We start from the raw sequence: 18,310 nt of genomic DNA, 5'->3' as shown, positions 1-18,310 counted from the left end.
CTTCCTACAGGGAGGGGGAGAGCTCCTATAGGAAGTAGAGAACTCCTACAGGTAGGGAAGAGCTACCACAGGGAGGGGAGAGCTCCAACAGGGAGGAAAGATCTCCCTGGTGGAAACCTACAGGGATGGAGGAGTTTCTCCATGGGAGGGGGTCCTAGAGGGAAGAGAGAGCTCCTATAGAAAGAAAGAGGAGGGCTCTCTGGCAGAAACCTACAGGGATGGACATTCTACAGGGAAGGGGAGTCCCAGACAGACACCTACAAAGAAGGGCAGAGCTTGCTGTAAACCAGAGCAAGTGGACAGGGGTGTAAAGAGGTCAAGTTTCTGTTGGCGGCAGTGATTAGATGGGTCTGTTGTATGATAGTCCATCCAGAATGGCAGGGCCTCACTGGTGGTCGTTAGAGAGAGACAGGAAAGACCTCCCTGGTGGTCAGTACAGAGGGACAGGCCAGACCTCCCTGGTGGTCAGTTCAAAGAGGCAGGACAGACCTATCTGGTGGTCTGTACAGAGGGACAGGCACACCCCTTGGTGGCTGGTACAGAGGGACAGGGCCGACCTCCCTGGTGGCTGGTACAGAGGGACAGGTATGACCTCCCTGGTGGTTGGTACAAAGAGGCAGGACAGACCTACCTGGTGGCTGGTAGAAAGGGTCAGGGCAGACCTCTCTGGTGGTCAGTACAGAGGGACAGGCACACCTACCTGGTGGCCGGTACGGAGGGGCTGGGCAGACCTCCATGGTGACCTGTATGGAGGGTCAGGGCAGGACCGCCCTGGTGGTTGGTGCAGAGGGACAGAGCACGACCTCCCTGGTGGTCTGTACAGAGGGGTAGGCACTGCCTGTCATTGTAGGATAAAAGGGCAAGCCTTTGGCGGATAGGGCTGAACTCTGGTAAATGGGACTGTCCTTTCTGGGCTGTCCTTGCTGTCCACTAGGGCAGGTGGATGAGACAGTCCTCCTCACTGGTCAGGGCAGGTGGAGAGACAGATCTCCCTTTGTGGGGCAGGTCACCCTGCTGACCAGGGCTGGTGGTAGGGCCGTGCCACCCATGACATGCCATGACAGGGGGTCTCTCTTACCAGGTGGGTCTCCAGGTAGAGCTTCAGGCGGTCAGTCTCAGCCTTGGGTGGGATCCAGTTCTCGGTGGTCGCCATGGCCTCCTGCATCCAGCGGATGAACTCGTCCAGCTGGCTCACAAACCCCTGGGGGGCAACAGGTCCAAGGAGAGAGAGAGAGAGAGAGAGAGTTAGGCATGGGTAGAGGTGGGCGAGTCAACAAATGAACAGGAAGAGCTGAGCCAGAGCCGAGCGAAGTCTGGTTCGGCTCTTAGAGCCCATGCACGAGCCGAGCCCAGAATATGTTGCAACTCATACAACAAACAGCACATAGAGTATGATATGGTCTCTTCAAAATTCAAAAACGTGTAGTTCTTTGACATGAGGAAGCATTGACTTTAATATTCACATCATAGCACTGCACTGAGAAATACTTATTAATAGTGATAGTTTTTAAACATGACCCGTTAGTGAATTAAGAGGCGAGACAGTGGACATGTAAACCCTGTACGTGTCCCAGATTATTGCAGATCAACATTATAGTCTATTAAATCAAACACAATATGTTTTTGTACAACTTGAATTCTGAAAAAACATTTGACAGTTCTTTATATGCGATAATTAGGACAAAGGCAGGTTGGTGAAATAACATATTTGACTAAGTTCACACAGTTTAAATGGGGAAGCCACGATTTATCCAGGCATTCTGGTTCCACTTTGTACAAGTCAGCCAGAAAATCAGTTTCTATTTGTTTCTCCCTATGTTAAGGTCTTCTTTTCGCCGCTTTGTGCATTTTTTATTTAGCGTAAACTCGACCGGAGTATATTCGAGTGCTTTACATGAGCACCAGGTACATTAAACATGGACACATTCATTGTTTAGAGGGATGGTGGGATTAAGAGGTCTGCCCAGAAGCACAGGATGTGGAGCCGATGCAGAGACTCCAACCGGATTCCCCAATTCCAGAGTCGACCGCACCGGCTGGAACGCCACACCTGGGCACAAGCAGAGAGGCAGAGAGAACCCACAAGAAAGTTTGGCTTCTGATGCACTCGAGGATCGTATAAACTGCACAAAAAAGTGCACAAAAATGAAGTACACTGTGCAGAGAGTCCAGTGGATCCCAGATTGGTATAGAAAGGCACAAGTCGATAATACTAAACGTTCTATTTGTGGTAGCGTTGTCGCACAGTTAGACTTATCAGAGGACAGTGCTAAGCATTTGTTGTAGTTTCAGAGGCAATTAAGTGATACACACACACACATGAATGTGTCTGAGACAAATTTGCAAACGTAACAGATTTTTACATATATTTTGTAAAACCAAGAACTTTGTTCAAAGGTAAGTACTGTTTAAAAAAGGAGGTTTGAAGTAAACAGCCGATTGACACTTTCAATCATGATTAAAACACTTTGCAGCGATGTTAAGCTATGGAGGAAACATACGCTGCATACGGTCACTTAACGACTTACGAGTCCCTTCCCCAGGACATGAAGTTAGTATGGGGAAAGGCCCTAGGCAGCACCAACAGATCACCTCGGGAGGCACTGGGGCGGACGGGTGCAGAGTAGTTTTTCAGCGTTGGGAGATTTTGAGTGATTTTTGATACATTAAATCGGACTTAAAAGTCTTCTTCGTAATGTTAGGAAATGGAGGAAAAACACATGCAGCATCCAGGTACTTAGCAGCGACTTACGGGACCAACCTTCTGGACTTCAGGTGAGTATGGGCCAAGGTCCAAGGCAGCACCAACAGCTCACTTCAGGAGGCTCTGGGGCGTCGGGACAGAGGTGCATAGCAGCGTCGGGTGCCCCATTCACTTCAATGAAGGATGGGTCTAGTCACAAGGGGGCTGCAGGCTTGGACTGGGGGACCAGCCGAGCTGAACTAGCAATGTGGCTCAACTCTTGCGATGTCCAGGGATGAGGTGGCACCTTCAGTTCTCTTCTCCAGGGCCCTGGGGCGATGGGTGCAGAGGTGTCCTTAGGCCTCGGGTTTTTGTCACCAGGAGCGGTTGCGGTTGATGGGGGCCTGCACAAAGAGGCTGCAGGCAGCATCAGGAAATCCACAGAGGGCAAGTCCAAGGTGGTCTTTGTCTCTGCTGGGCGGGGGGGTCATGCGGTCACCATTGGCCCACTTCAACTCTGACTTGGAGCGATGAGTGAAGTGGTGTTTTCCGGTGTTGGGTTTTTGGCAGTCTGGAATCCTCGCACTGGTTCTTGGTACAGGCACGCCATGCTCGGCGCAAAAGTGCTGCCCATGGACGTGCCTTTCACCTGGTGGTATAGTGTGTCCTCGAACTCAAAAAAGTTTTCAGCGAGGGCCAGCTCTGCGCACTCTATGATGAAGTGTGTTGGTGTTATGTATGTCCATTCTTGATTTAGAAGGATCTGTTCCACCACTTCCAGTGTGCGTCTCTGGGGGATGCTCGTGTAGAGCGCTTCAATGTCCATGATTATGAACAGGTCTTCCTCGATGTTGGTCTCCAGGTCCCTCAGATGACATAAGACATCCTTTGTGTCCTTTAGGTATGACAGGTATTTTTGTACAATGGGTTTTAAGAACCAATTGCAAAATTGTGATAGAGGTTCTAGTGCAGAGCCAATGCCCGGCACTATAGGTCTCCCCGGTGCTGGCATCCTGTTTTTGTGGATTTTGGGGAGGGTATAGAATCTGGGTGTCCTTGGTTCGGTATTGATGAGCTATTCAGCCTCATCCTTCGTAATCCAATCACAGGTCTCTGCCTCACTGACCCGGCTCCTGATTTTGTTCATGATCCTTGTGGTAGGGTCCTCATGATGTATCTCATAACTCGTTGTGTCCGATAGAAGGCGTAGTCACTCTTCTCTGTACATATTGTAGTTCATAAGGACTATTGCCCCACCCTGGTCAGCTGGTTTTATTACTAACTCATGGTTGTTTTTTAGTTGCTGAAGCTCCATTCTTTCACCCCTGGTCATGTTCTGGAATCCCTTTGTGTTGTTAAAGTCAATTTCTTTCAACTTCTTTTAGTACTGCCTGTTCAAAAGCGAGGACATTGCATGAAATGTTTTGGGTAGGGGGAGAGAAAGTGGACTTTTCCGTAGGCCTGTGTTTGATTTTCCGTCATCAGTTCCTCGTGCATCACCAAAGAAATCTTTCAGCTTGATTTTTCTGAAGAATGTTTCCATCTCCACCGTTGTTGGTTTGACTCCAGCCCACTCTTTTCCACCGTGCACCATTACCGGCTGTAATGCCTTACTTACAGTGGTCATCCCATGTAACACGTCTACGAGAGATCAATCAATCAATCAATATACTTATAAATCGCACTACTCACCCGTTAGGGTCTCAAGGCGCAGGGAAGAAGGGATGCTACTGGTCAAAAGCCATGTTTTGAGGCGTTTCCTGCAAGTTATGAGGTCCTGGGTCTGGCGTAGCTGGAGTGGTAGAGAGTTCAAGGTTTTGGCGGCGAGGTGTGAGAAGGATCTTCCTCCGGCGGTGGTGCGGCAGATGCGGGGGATGGTGGCGAGAGCATGGTTGGCGGAGCGGAGATGGCGTGTGGGAGCGTGGAAGGAAAGTCTGTCATTGAGGTAGGCTGGACCGGTGTTGTAGAGAGCCTTGTGTGCGTGGGTCAGGAGCTTGAAGGTGATCCTTTTCGGTACGGGTAGCCAGTGTAGGTCTATGAGGTGGGGGAGATGTGGTTGCGGCGTGGGACGTCAAGGATGAGGCGGGCGGATGCGTTCTGCATATGTTGTAGCTTGGTTTGTAGCTTGGCCGTTGTTCCTGCATATAGGGTGTTGCCGTAATCCAATCTGCTGCTGACCAGGGCGTGGGTGACTGTTTTCCTGGTCTCGACGGGGATCCACTTGAAGATCTTGCAGAGCATGCGGAGAATGTTGCAGCAGGAGGAGGAGATTGCGTTGACCTGCTGAGTCATGCTGAGAGTGGAGTCCAAGATGAAGCCCAGGTTGCGAGCGTGGGTGAGGGTGCGGTGCCTAGGGAGTTGGGCCACCAGGAGTCATTCCATGCTGAGGGGTTGGAGCCGAAGATGACGATCTCTGTTTTATCGGTGTTTAGCTTGAGGTGGCTTGATTCCATCCAGTTGGAGATGGCGTGTAGTCCGTTGTGTAGGTTTTTTTTGGCAGTAGTGGGGTCTTTCGTGAGGGAGAGGATCAGCTGGGTGTCGTCTGCGTATGATACTATGTTGATGTGGTGTGTCCGAGCGATGTTGGCGAGAGGAGCCATGTAGACATTGAAGAGCGTTGGGCTGAGGGAGGATCCTTGAGGGACGCCACAGATGATCTTGGTGGCCTCAGACAGGAATGGCGGAAGGCGGACTTTCTGGGTTCTGTCGGTGAGAAATGATGAGATCCAGTTGAGAGCCTTGTCGCGGATTCCGGCGTTGAGGAGTCGTGTGCGGAGGGTGTGATGACATACCGTGTCGAATGCGGCAGAGAGGTCCAGAAGGATGAGTGCTGCGGTTTCTCCTTTGTGGAGCATGATCCTTATGTCGTCTGTGGCAGCGATGAGTGCGGTCTCGGTGCTGTGATTTTATCAGAATCCGGATTGAGAGGTGTCGAGCGCCTTGCTATCTTCTAGGAAGCGGGAGAGCTGGGTGTTGACGACTTTTTTGATGACCTTGGCCAGGAAGGGGAGGAGGGAGATCGGCCGGTAATTCTTCGGGTCGTCTCGGTCCGCCTTGGGCTTCTTCAGTAGTGCGTTGACTTCTGCGTGTTTCCAGATTTCCGGGAAGGTGGCTGACTCGAAGGAGCTGTTGATGGTGTTGCAGAGGTGAGGAGCGATGATGTTGCTAGCTTTATTGAAAATGTGGTGAGGGCAGGGGTCCGATGGGGATCCGGAGTGGATGGAGGCCATGGTGTGAGTGACATCTTCTTCGTTGATGAGGGTCCAGGTGTGGAGGTTGGTGTTGCTCGGGGCGTCGGCTTCGTGGGTGTCTGCGGTCTGTTTGGGGCTGAAGCTGTTGTGAATTTCTTCTGTCTTGCGGCGGAAGTGGGTGGCGAGGGAGTTGCAGAGGAAGCTTTCCTCCAAAAGGCACAATTAGGGATGATTTTCCCCAGCGCTCACAGGTGCAGGGTGGTCGCATAGGTGGAGAACAGTCTCGCATGTGGCAGACAGTCTCGCAGGTGGCGGACGGTATTGCAGGTGGAGGGCGAACTCGCAGGTGGAGGGCAGTCCCAACAGTGGATGTAGTTTCACCCGTGGACTCACAAAAGAAGATGGTCTCAGGTGATGGGTGGGGTCACGTGGGATGGTGGTCTCAAAGGAATGAAGGTCAGACAGTGGAGTGTGTTCCTAAAGGCAGAAAATGGTCTCATAGTGGGGAGGGTGGTCTCATATAAGAGTGGTCTTACAAGGGAATAATCATCATCATTGAGTCTTTATTTCGGTCACTATGGACCATAAAAGAATGCAACAAAGTACAATATCAATTTAAACAATAAAACAAAAGACAGTATAAGAAGTCATGTGCCACTCATATGAGACATTTAGGTTAAAACATAGCATTATATAGACATAGTAAAACGGTTGCGAATAAACCATGCTGCAGTTAAAAATTTGGCCACTGCGAATACAGTAGGGGCAGATAGATCTGATTTTAAAATTCTATAGGCAGGGCGATGTTCCCTAAAACCTAGATTCCTTAAGAGTGGGACTAGCCAATATTTCCGAGGGTTATTATATGCAGGGCAAAAGAAAATAACATGTAATTCATCTTCTCGCAAGAGAGGGCATATTTGGCAATTGGGGGTAGCATGCATTTTAGACCAATGTTCTGTGTGTGCCCTCAGAGGGAGAGTTCCATAGCGCCACTGCATATACAGCTTCCGTGTTAATGATGGGCCTACCTCATCAAGGACCAATTCCAAATTGTAATGATCCTTGATAGCCAGAAAGTTTTTGGATAACGAGTCTTGGCGTGGCAGTTCAACTGCTACCCGTAACTTGTACTCATAATATGCCTCCGCCAAGGATCTGCAAGATATCCTGGGGCATGCATTTTGCGGGTCGAGCCACAACTCCGGTCTCCCCATCATTTCAAAAGTGTACTTGATATATTTAAACCAAGAAATTTGTGACACTTTCGGAAGACGTAGGATTTCTTCTAATTCTGCTCTATAGCTTGATAGCTCCAGAGAACTCCATATTCTGCGCCAATAGGTCAGGGGCTTAAGACCCAACTCCTCTATAATTGGTCTTAGGCCGAGGTCCAGTCTTAACGGGAGGAGTGGGGTACTTGATGGAAGTGCAGCCAGTTGTCTAATGAAATTATTCTCGGTTATCTGTAATTTCTTACACACTATATGCCCCCATATCTCGCCCCCGTAAGTTACTGCCCCTCTAGCCTGCGTTTTAGAAATATGAAGAGGTGGGCCAAATGGCTTATACAAAGACCTAGAGATCATCCTGGATATTCCACCTGCTAATTGGACAAGTTTCAGGTTAGCCTTCATTATGTGAGAGTCCCAGGTCAAGGATTGATTTAGGGTTACACCCAGATATTCAAAAGTGGAAACCCGATCAAGTCTTTCGTGTCCTATCATGGGGTTTGGACGGGTCGTGCAGGGTGGGTTGAAAATCATGAACTTGGTTTTAGTCGCATTCACTTCCAAACCACGTTGCTCACAAAAATTTATGAATCCGTCCAAGACTTTCTGGAGGCCCATCGGTGATTTGGAAAGCAGCAGGGTATCATCCGCAAACATAATTGCGGGTACCCTGCTGCCATCCAACACCGGGGCATCAGTATAGCTCAACCCTGTCAAGAAATCTATAACCCCATTCACGAAGAGGCAGAACAGGGTCGGTGCGAGCACGCAACCCTGTCTGACCCCAGTGTCCACTGGAAAAGCGTCTGAAAGGGGTCCCCCTCTACCACACCTCACTTTGGCAAAGTTGGCCTGGTGCAATCTCATCAGCATTGATAAGATGTCAACCGGGACCTCTAGATCTTTTAATACTGTCCACAGTTTGTCCCTCGGTACCAAATCGAACGCTGCACGTAGGTCCACAAAGACCGTATACAGAGTCCCTCTACCTATTGACACAGTCTTCCAATGTAGGAGATTGAACCGGAAGATCTGATCTATTGTAGAGACACCCTCTCTGAACCCGGCTTGGTAAGGGCTCAATATGTCCCGCTCTGCCATCCAGGCTTGGAGGCGATTCAATAGTAGTCTACCAAACAATTTTTGGGGGACATCTATCAAACTGATTGGTCTGTAGTTGGAAGGGAGCAGAGGAGATCCCTTTTTGAATATTGGGACAATCTCTGCGCCCAACCAAGTCTTTGGGACCTCCATACCACCCAGAATAGAGTTGAACAAGCTCAGTAAGTATGGAGCCCAGACAACCGGTTCATGTTTAAATAGATCACCAGGCAAACCATCTAGACCGGGTGCCTTGCCAGGTGCTAACCTATCTATCGCCTCATGAACCTCCTTTAAGGTAAATGGGGGCCCTGTTAATTCATCATTATTAAAATTAGTTAGGTTGGATAAACCAGGTGTACTGTATAGAGATTTAAAATGGTTTTGCCATACAGTGGCTGAGAAGTTTGGCTCGATTGCATCAGGCTGTGTTTCTGATCCTGTGTTCACGAGACGCCAAAATGTGCGAGAATCGCCTCGTGCCAAAGTAGATTTAAGTTTCTCCCATCTGTTATGCTCCCATTCTTTTTTTGCATGACCAATCATGCATTTGTAAGCCGATCGCCTAGCCCTGACAACCTCGATCCCCAAGCCCTCTTTCAATGCGTCCAGAAGATCCGATTTGGCCTTTCGGCATGTAGAATTGTACCAAGTGGGACTGAAGGGGCGTCTAATCGGACCTTGCTGAGGTGAGAAGAGAATATCAGACAGTGCCAAAATTAGGTCTTCGTGGAGTAATCCCCACTCAATCCGGGCATCAAAAATAGTGTCTTGTGCAGTATTTGCAAGGGCTTTTGTGAGTATAGGGATGACCCGGGCGTAGAGCTTGGGGAGATTCTCTGGCTTTGAGAGTAATCTCTCCCATCTCACTCTCCGTCTATTGTTCACAAGAATTAGACCCATCCGGGATGTCAATGTCTGATCCTCCGTGGCCTTATGGCCGGGGAGAATATATTCTATTTCCAAAGCATGATGGTCACTGTCCAACCTCGGGAGTACCCGGAAATCGTTGATGAGTGACCAAGAAGCTAGAGGGACGAGGATATAATCCAATCTTGATTCCCTTCCACCTCTGTTATATGTATATTTTGGTGGGATATCTGATTTTTTCCGACCATTACAGGCCCGGAGACCGAATTTTAGAGTCAGTGTATTGATTTGGACCGCAAGAGGTGTCCATACTCTTGGGCCAGGCGCCTCTAGATGGGGTATAGACCAAAGCGCATCCTCCTCATCAGCCAGGCCATCAAGTGGGCCATAAAGAGGCTCGTAATGGCAATTTAGATCACCCCCAATTAAATAGGGAGTGTCTGCAGGGATTTCACTTAAGACTGAGGCGAGTTCCTCTACCGTGCGAGATTCCAGTCCATTATTTACTGGGCGGGAATATACATTTACCACCATAAGTCTATTAAAGTTTGGCCATTCCAGTAAAACAACAAGAATATCCTCCGTCGTTAGTGGGTGTAAAACAGCGCTACATCCCAAATCTGCAGGCAACCAAGTTGCCAGTCCACCTGAGGGACGTCCTTTCCCACCCCATTTCGCCTGCGTAGAAAAAGTCGCGTAGCCTGAATAAGTCACTACTTCACATGCCAAGGTGTCTTGAAACATACATATGTCTTTACTCCTGACAAATGTGTTCCACTCTAGGCAGTGCAACTTGTTAATGAGGCCCGCAACATTCCATGATAAAATCTTTAAAAAAGGGAGAGTTAATACTGACAGTAGGTTCTGCTAGGGCAGAGGATATAGGCACTTGATACACCGCGGGTATACTAGTGCCAGAAAACGAGGCCTGGGAAATCTCCACCGCCGGGGCAGAACAATTATGGTAAGCAAGGGGATTGACTATCTGATTCATAGAGTTATCCTTTATAGATTTGACGTCCTTGGTTAGAGTGGATGAGGGACAATCAACTTTGCTGCCTATCCTGGGCTGTCAATCCACCCAGTCTAAATTGCTGTATCTGTTCTGGGTAGGAAAGTAGTCCAGGAACGGCGTTTCATTCAAACAAGGGAGTCTCCTTTCCCTATTGCTCCACCCGGAACCTCTACGCCGTACTAATTCCCATCCTCCTTCTTCTTGGACTTGTAATGTGGGTGGGTAAAAAAAGGATAACGGCAAGGCTTGGATTGAGGTTCCCCTGTCACGGTAGGGCCAGTTGGATATATGAGAGACGGTCCTAGGGTCCCTAAAATTGACCAAGACACAATCTCCATCAATGGATTTCTTTGCACCTCCTAACCATGGGACTCTTCTGACCATCAAAACTTCGCTACTTATTCCTTCGCGGAGCGGTCTATTAATAGAAAGCCAATTAATGACCTTGTTTTTAAGAGATTCCACCGATTCTTGCATGGATTCTTTTAGTACCGGAATACCTGCTAAAATTACTATGTAAGGACTAGCCTCGGGCGGTAAATTAATTATCCTTTGTTTTCCAGTAATACTATTGTTCAACCCCTCATTACCGGGGACAGCCGGCTTCTCCTTCAAACTTCTGTTTAACTCCTGGTCAACGACTGGCAATTTAACAAGAGTAGGGTAGGTGCCAGATTTTGGGGAAACTGGAACAGGATTCGAATTTGTAACTGATAGGGGTATTTTATTCGTCACACTGATCGACCCTGTATCTGGTAATCTGCTATCTTTTTTTCGGGTAGATGTTATATATGCCAACTCCCTTTCAATACAATTTGGGGAGGTTTCAATTTTTCCTAGCCGAGCTTCCAGTGGTTTAAGCATCAGCCTCATCAGATTACGAATGTCAGATAGTGTAATATCCTCCTCCCCAGAGGTTGATTCAGTATTGGGAGGTTTCTCAGGTGGTACATTAGATAGCGAGGACCCTTTCTATTTTGATGGAGTTATCTCCATATTCTCCCTCTCTAGTATAATTGAGTTTTTGGCGTTTTGTCGTTTTTTCCCCCGTGGGTTTTTGGAACTCTTATTGGTTTTGGGAATAGCTCCTTCTCCTACCTTGTGCGAATTTGACAATTTGGGCCCAACGATATTTCCCTCCCGACCCTGCGAAGTGATGTTAGGGGTAGAGTTAGGATGTGGGGGCTTCGATTGGGGTAGGGGTAATATACTAAGGTCTTCCTGAGACCTGATGGTACAATCTGTATTAGAAATCCTAGATATAATAGAGCAGGGTGATCTGGCAATGTCAGGCGTTTCGGCAAGACCCTCTCGCCCAGCTGTTGATAAGCTAGGATCAAGTCTATGGTCCGGGGTTTTTGCGGAGGCTAAAGGGCCCAATGACGATCTCCTTACCCAATCGATTTCTTGGGAGATTCGTCGTTCTAGTGTGATAATGTCTTCAATTAATAATGATCCAGCCTTAGCAAAGTAGGTATCCAGGGTACATTGAGGCTTCCCAGCGGCCATCAGAGTCTTACTTCGTGTATCTCTCGTAGACATTCTTCGGGGGGCCGGCTTAACACTAGTTCCAGGAGACACAAATAAAGAAACAAATAACGTAAAGGGGGTGGCCAAAGTCCGAACTCGTCCGTTCTCGAACGGCCTCAAACGGCCCGCTCTTTGCCCGGTCTTCGCCCCGCGCGCGTCCCGCTGGCGCGTGAGGGAGGGGCGTGGAGAAATAAGGTGAGGAGAAAGAGGAGGAGTTGGCGGGAAAAGGCCCCAGGTGCAGCGGTGCTTGCCGCGCTGAGCACCCTGGTCCTCGCGTCCCGCCGGCAGAAAGAGCGCACACACAGGCTCCCGGGATGCAGATAAAATCCTTGTCAGCAGGGGTGGGCTCCCAACACTCTCCCAGCAGCACAGATTGGAGTCAACGAGCGGCACCCGCGAAGCGGGGGCCGCAATCCTTAAATAGTGCAAATCAAGGGAGGAGCTGGCGGGAAGAGGCCCCAGGTGCAGCGGTGCTTGCCGCGCTGAGCACCCTGGTCCTCGCAGTCCCGCCGGCAGAAAGAGCGCACACACAGGCTCCCGGGATGCAGATAAAATCCTTGTCAGCAGGGGTGGGCTCCCAACACTCTCCCAGCAGCACAGCACAGATTGGAGTCAACGAGCGGCATAATGGTTTCACAAGTTGAGAGTGGTCTCACATGGGTCTCGCGTGGGAAGAGTGGTCTCGCGTGGGAAGAGTGGTCTCGCGTGGGAAGAGTGGTCTCGCGTGGGAAGAGTGGTCTCGCGTGGGAAGAGTGGTCTCGCGTGGGAAGAGTGGTCTCGCGTGGGAAGAGTGGTCTCGCGTGGGAAGAGTGGTCTCGCGTGGGAAGAGTGGTCACGCGTGGGAAGAGTGGTCCCGCGTGGGAAGAGTGGTCCCGCGTGGGAAGAGTGGTCCCGCGTGGGAAGAGTGGTCCCGCGTGGGAAGAGTGGTCCCGCGTGGGAAGAGTGGTCCCGCGTGGGAAGAGTGGTCCCGCGTGGGAAGAGTGGTCCCGCGTGGGAAGAGTGGTCCCGCGTGGGAAGAGTGGTCCCGCGTGGGAAGAGTGGTCCCGCGTGGGAAGAGTGGTCCCGCGTGGGAAGAGTGGTCCCGCGTGGGAAGAGTGGTCCCGCGTGGGAAGAGTGGTCCCGCGTGGGAAGAGTGGTCCCGCGTGGGAAGAGTGGTCCCGCGTGGGAAGAGTGGTCCCGCGTGGGAAGAGTGGTCCCGCGTGGGAAGAGTGGTCCCGCGTGGGAAGAGTGGTCTCGCGTGGGAAGAGTGGTCCCGCGTGGGAAGAGTGGTCTCGCGTGGGAAGAGTGGTCTCGCGTGGGAAGAGTGGTCTCGCGTGGGAAGAGTGGTCTCGCGTGGGAAGAGTGGTCTCGCGTGGGAAGAGTGGTCTCGCGTGGGAAGAGTGGTCTCGCGTGGGAAGAGTGGTCTCGCGTGGGAAGAGTGGTCTCGCGTGGGAAGAGTGGTCTCGCGTGGGAAGAGTGGTCTCGCGTGGGAAGAGTGGTCTCGTAGGAGGAGGGGGGTCTCACAGCTGAAAAGCAGAAACGATGATCGAGATTGGTCTGCTAGGAGAAGGGTGGTCTCACAGGTGGAGGATGGCCTCACACGACCAAGGCGACCTCGAGGGTGGGTGCTCAAGCTGAGAGTGGTCTCACAGGTGAAGGCAGTGTCACAGGATGGAGGGCAGTCTCACAGGATGGAGGGCGGTCTCACAGGATGGAAGGCGGTCTCACAGGATGGAAGGCGGTCTCACAGGATGGAAGGCGGTCTCACAGGATGGAAGGCGGTCTCACAGGACGAAGGAGGTCTCGCAGGACGAAGGAGGTCTCGCAGGACGAAGGCGGTCTCGCAGGTGGAGGGCGGTCTCACAGGTGGAGGGCGGTCTCACAGGTGGAGGGCGGTCTCACAGGTGGAGGGCGGTCTCACAGGTGGAGGGCAATCTCACAGGATGAAGGTAGTCTCACCGGTGGAGGTCGGTCTGACAGGTGGATGGAGGTCTCACAGGATGAAGGAGGTCTCACTGGTGGAGGGCGGTCTCACAGGATAAAGGCGGTCTCACAGGGTGGAGGGCAGACTCACATGTGGGGGCAGACTCATGTGGGGGGCGGTCTCACATGTGGGGGGTGGTCTCACATGTGGGGGGGCGGTCTCACATGTGGGGGGGGTGGTCTCATGTGGGGGCGGTCTCACATGTGGGGGGCGGTCTCACATGTGGGGGGCGGTCTCACATGTGGGGGGCGGTCTCACATGTGGGGGCGGTCTCACATGTGGGGGGCGGTCTCACATGTGGGGGGCGGTCTCACAAGTGGAGGGCGGTCTCACAAGTGGAGGGCGGTCTCACAAGTGGAAGGCGATCTCACAGGTGGAGGGCGGTCAGACAGCGGGTACGACCCCCTTCAGCCATGCTATGCCAGTCCTTGGCCGAGCACCCCCCGCCATGCCCTTCACATGAGCCTTGGATGGCAGGAGACACTCTGGGCGCACAATCAGACATTAGCATTACCCGCACGCGCCTTCTAATGGTGGGTATAAATGTGAGTGACAGAACACCTCAGTAAAAGCCGCCGTAAACAGCAATAAAGCCCTGAACCTGAAAGCTGTTACAGGAGAAGACGAACCACTAAAAGACGGGAAAAAACACAGGAAGGTAGTGAGTGGCGTAGAGCGACTGCGCCACCTGCTGCCGGAGAGCAGCAAACGCACCCAGCCAAGGCTGCTGTGGGTGGAATGCCAGCAGTCAGGGCAGAGAGCTGCCCTCTTTGGGCTGGACTCACCCCACTGGGTGCAAGGCCGCTGTGGGTGGAATGCCAGCAGTCAGGGCAGAGAGCTGCCCTCTTTGGGCTGGACTCACCCCAATGGGTGGAAGGCCGCTGTGGCACCGATGGCAGCAGTCAGGGCAGAGAGCTGCCCTCTTTGGGCTGGACTCACAGCTCTGGGTGCAAGGCTGCTGTGGGTGGAATGCCAGCTGTCAGGGCAGAGAGTTGCCCTCTTTGGGCTGGACTCACCCCACTGGGTGCAAGGCCGCTGTGGGTGGAATGCCAGCAGTCAGGGCAGAGAGCTGCCCTCTTTGGGCTGGACTCACCCCACTGGGTGCAAGGCTGCTGTGGCACCGATGGCAGCAGTCGGGGCAGAGAGTTGCCCTCTTTGGGGTGGACTCTCAGCTCTGGGCGCAAGGCTGCTGTGGCACCGATGGCAGCAGTCGGGGCAGAGAGTTGCCCTCTTTGGGGTGGACTCTCAGCTCTGGGCGCAAGGCTGCTGTGGCACCGATGGCAGCAGTCGGGGCAGAGAGCTGCCCTCTTTGGGCTGGACTCACCCCAATGGGTGCATGGCTGCTGTGGCACCGATGGCAGCAGTCGGGGCAGAGAGCTGCCCTCTTTGGGCTGGACTCACCCCACTGGGTGCAAGGCTGCTGTGGGTGGAGTGGCAGCAGTCAGGGCAGAGAGTTGCCCTCTTTGGGCTGGACTCTCAGCTCTGGGCGCAAGGCTGCTGTGGCACCGATGGCAGCAGTCAGGGCAGAGAGCTGCCCTCTTTGGGCTGGACTCACCCCAATGGGTGCATGGCTGCTGTGGCACCGATGGCAGCAGTCGGGGCAGAGAGCTGCCCTCTTTGGGCTGGACTCACCCCAATGGGTGCATGGCTGCTGTGGCACCGATGGCAGCAGTCGGGGCAGAGAGCTGCCCTCTTTGGGCTGGACTCACCCCACTGGGTGCAAGGCTGCTGTGGGTGGAGTGGCAGCAGTCAGGGCAGAGAGTTGCCCTCTTTGGGCTGGACTCTCAGCTCTGGGCGCAAGGCTGCTGTGGCACCGATGGCAGCAGTCGGGGCAGAGAGCTGCCCTCTTTGGGGTGGACTCTCAGCTCTGGGTGCAAGGCCACTGTGGCACCGATGGCAGCAGTCGGGGCAGAGAGTTGCCCTCTTTGGGCTGGACTCGCCCCACTGGGCGCAAGGCTGCTGTGGCACCGATGGCAGCAGTCGGGGCAGAGAGTTGCCCTCTTTGGGCTGGACTCGCCCCACTGGGCGCAAGGCTGCTGTGGCACCGATGGCAGCAGTCGGGGCAGAGAGTTGCCCTCTTTGGGCTGGACTCGCCCCACTGGGCGCAAGGCTGCTGTGGCACCGATGGCAGCAGTCAGGGCAGAGAGCTGCCCTCTTTGGGGTGAACTCACCCTACTGGGTGCAAGGCTGCTGTGGCACCGATGGCAGCAGTCGGGGCAGAGAGCTGCCCTCTTTGGGCTGGACTCACCCCACTGGGTGCAAGGCTGCTGTGGGTGGAGTGGCAGCAGTCAGGGCAGAGAGTTGCCCTCTTTGGGGTGGACTCTCAGCTCTGGGCGCAAGGCTGCTGTGGCACCGATGGCAGCAGTCGGGGCAGAGAGCTGCCCTCTTTGGGCTGGACTCACCCCAATGGGTGCATGGCTGCTGTGGCACCGATGGCAGCAGTCGGGGCAGAGAGCTGCCCTCTTTGGGCTGGACTCACCCCACTGGGTGCAAGGCTGCTGTGGGTGGAGTGGCAGCAGTCAGGGCAGAGAGTTGCCCTCTTTGGGCTGGACTCTCAGCTCTGGGCGCAAGGCTGCTGTGGCACCGATGGCAGCAGTCAGGGCAGAGAGCTGCCCTCTTTGGGCTGGACTCTCAGCTCTGGGCGCAAGGCTGCTGTGGCACCGATGGCAGCAGTCAGGGCAGAGAGCTGCCCTCTTTGGGCTGGACTCTCAGCTCTGGGCGCAAGGCTGCTGTGGCACCGATGGCAGCAGTCGGGGCAGAGAGCTGCCCTCTTTGGGGTGGACTCTCAGCTCTGGGTGCAAGGCCGCTGTGGCACCGATGGCAGCAGTCGGGGCAGAGAGTTGCCCTCTTTGGGCTGGACTCGCCCCACTGGGCGCAAGGCTGCTGTGGCACCGATGGCAGCAGTCGGGGCAGAGAGTTGCCCTCTTTGGGCTGGACTCGCCCCACTGGGCGCAAGGCTGCTGTGGCACCGATGGCAGCAGTCGGGGCAGAGAGTTGCCCTCTTTGGGCTGGACTCGCCCCACTGGGCGCAAGGCTGCTGTGGCACCGATGGCAGCAGTCAGGGCAGAGAGCTGCCCTCTTTGGGGTGAACTCACCCTACTGGGTGCAAGGCTGCTGTGGCACCGATGGCAGCAGTCGGGGCAGAGAGCTGCCCTCTTTGAGCTGGACTCACAGCTCTGGGTGCCAGGCTGCTGTGGCACCGATGGCAGCAGTCGGGGCAGAGAGCTGCCCTCTTTGAGCTGGACTCACCCCACTGGGTGCCAGGCTGCTGTGGCACCGATTGCAGCAGTCGGGGCAGAGAGCTGCCCTCTTTGGGCTGGACTCACCCCACTGGGTGCAAGGCTGCTGTGGCACCGATGGCAGCAGTCGGGGCAGAGAGCTGCCCTCTTTGAGCTGGACTCACCCCACTGGGTGCATGGCTGCTGTGGCACCGATGGCAGCAGTCGGGGCAGAGAGCTGCCCTCTTTGGGCTGGACTCACCCCACTGGGTGCAAGGCTGCTGTGGCACCGATGGCAGCAGTCGGGGCAGAGAGCTGCCCTCTTTGGGCTGGACTCACCCCACTGGGTGCAAGGCCGCTGTGGCACCGATGGCAGCAGTCGGGGCAGAGAGCTGCCCTCTTTGGGCTGGACTCATGACACTGGGTGCACAAAAATAAAAATGTCCATGTACAGTCCAAACTGTGCAGTCGGACGTGCGTGGGCATTTACAAACGTTTCCCATTTTACTTCCCACCCTTTAGAATAGGGGTGGATCATGAATCCCGGCGCAGGTCTGTCCAGCTCCATGCCTTGTGCACTTCTGCAAAGAGCTGAGTACACATCTCTTCAAACGCCTCGTCACTGGGAGCCACGGGGGGGCATGGTCGCCCCGAAGAGCTCCCACCACGGTACCGCCTGCTGCTTCTCCCTGCCCCCCCCCCTCCCCCTCAGGAGAGTCACCCTAGCACACCCCACCTTTGCTCTGTAAGACCTTATGCTCGACGGTGCCAACCCCCCTCCCTTTATGTCCTCTCTATGGCCGTCAGTTGTGCGCGTGCCCGTTGGTTTGCAGCCGGGCTTGCAGTACACAAGCCACATGCATGGATTTAATCAATTTTAAGCGTGCTTTCCTGGTTGACAAAGAGATAGGAACATGCACATGTTCAATGGGCGATGAGGGGGAAGGGAGTTCTCCACACGAAGAAAGAAAAAAAGAAAACATTGGCGTTTCAGTGCACTGTCGGTTCTACCCCCGAAGCTGTTGAGCCGTCTAGTGGACAGTCATTGGTGAGTGTCTCTTGGGATGAGACCGCTGCATGCCATGGACCCTGGGGCTAGCAGGGGAAACGGCCCCTTTGACAGCTGTTGGGGTAGTAGAAGGCAGCAATTATCAGGGTTATATGGGCCCCTCAGGAGTCTGTGCCCGGTGCCACTGCACCTACTGTGCCAATAGTACGTCCTGGGTGCAGCACCTCCTGCCGCCCCTGCAAGCAATTGGTAGCCACGCAAAAACACTTCCAATTCTTCCAGTGTTGAAAGAGGGGGATCTTACGGATCCCCTGTATCGTCAGTTATTTCTGAGCCGGATGTCGGATACAGCTGAGCGTGAAACATGCTGAATTTGTCCTGATGTTGTTTTCCGGCCCTGGGACACCTTTCAGCAGCGCCTGCACGTGCTCCGGTTTCTGTTCGGATCAGCAACTTGCAGCTGGTGACTGCTTGTTCTCATCTTCCCTTCTAGCTGTG

The 18,310-nt window shown here is 53.5% G+C and overlaps 1 protein-coding gene across 3 annotated transcripts in view; it reads right to left on the bottom strand.

The window, feature by feature from the left end:
- The window catches only part of AKAP6 (A-kinase anchoring protein 6), a 799,841-nt gene that overhangs the window by 391,463 nt on the left and 390,068 nt on the right, over window positions 1-18,310 (bottom strand). For all 3 annotated transcript variants that reach the window (XM_085627414.1, XM_085627413.1, XM_085627415.1), the window contains one exon: window positions 1,079-1,201. In XM_085627414.1, the coding sequence (XP_085483540.1) occupies window positions 1,079-1,201 (123 nt within the window). The remainder of the gene's footprint in view (window positions 1-1,078; window positions 1,202-18,310) is intronic.

Source organism: Triturus cristatus, chromosome 9 (assembly GCF_964204655.1).
Source record: "Triturus cristatus chromosome 9, aTriCri1.1, whole genome shotgun sequence".
Lineage (NCBI taxonomy): Eukaryota > Metazoa > Chordata > Amphibia > Caudata > Salamandridae > Triturus > Triturus cristatus.
This window is presented reverse-complemented; position numbering and strand designations above follow the sequence as displayed.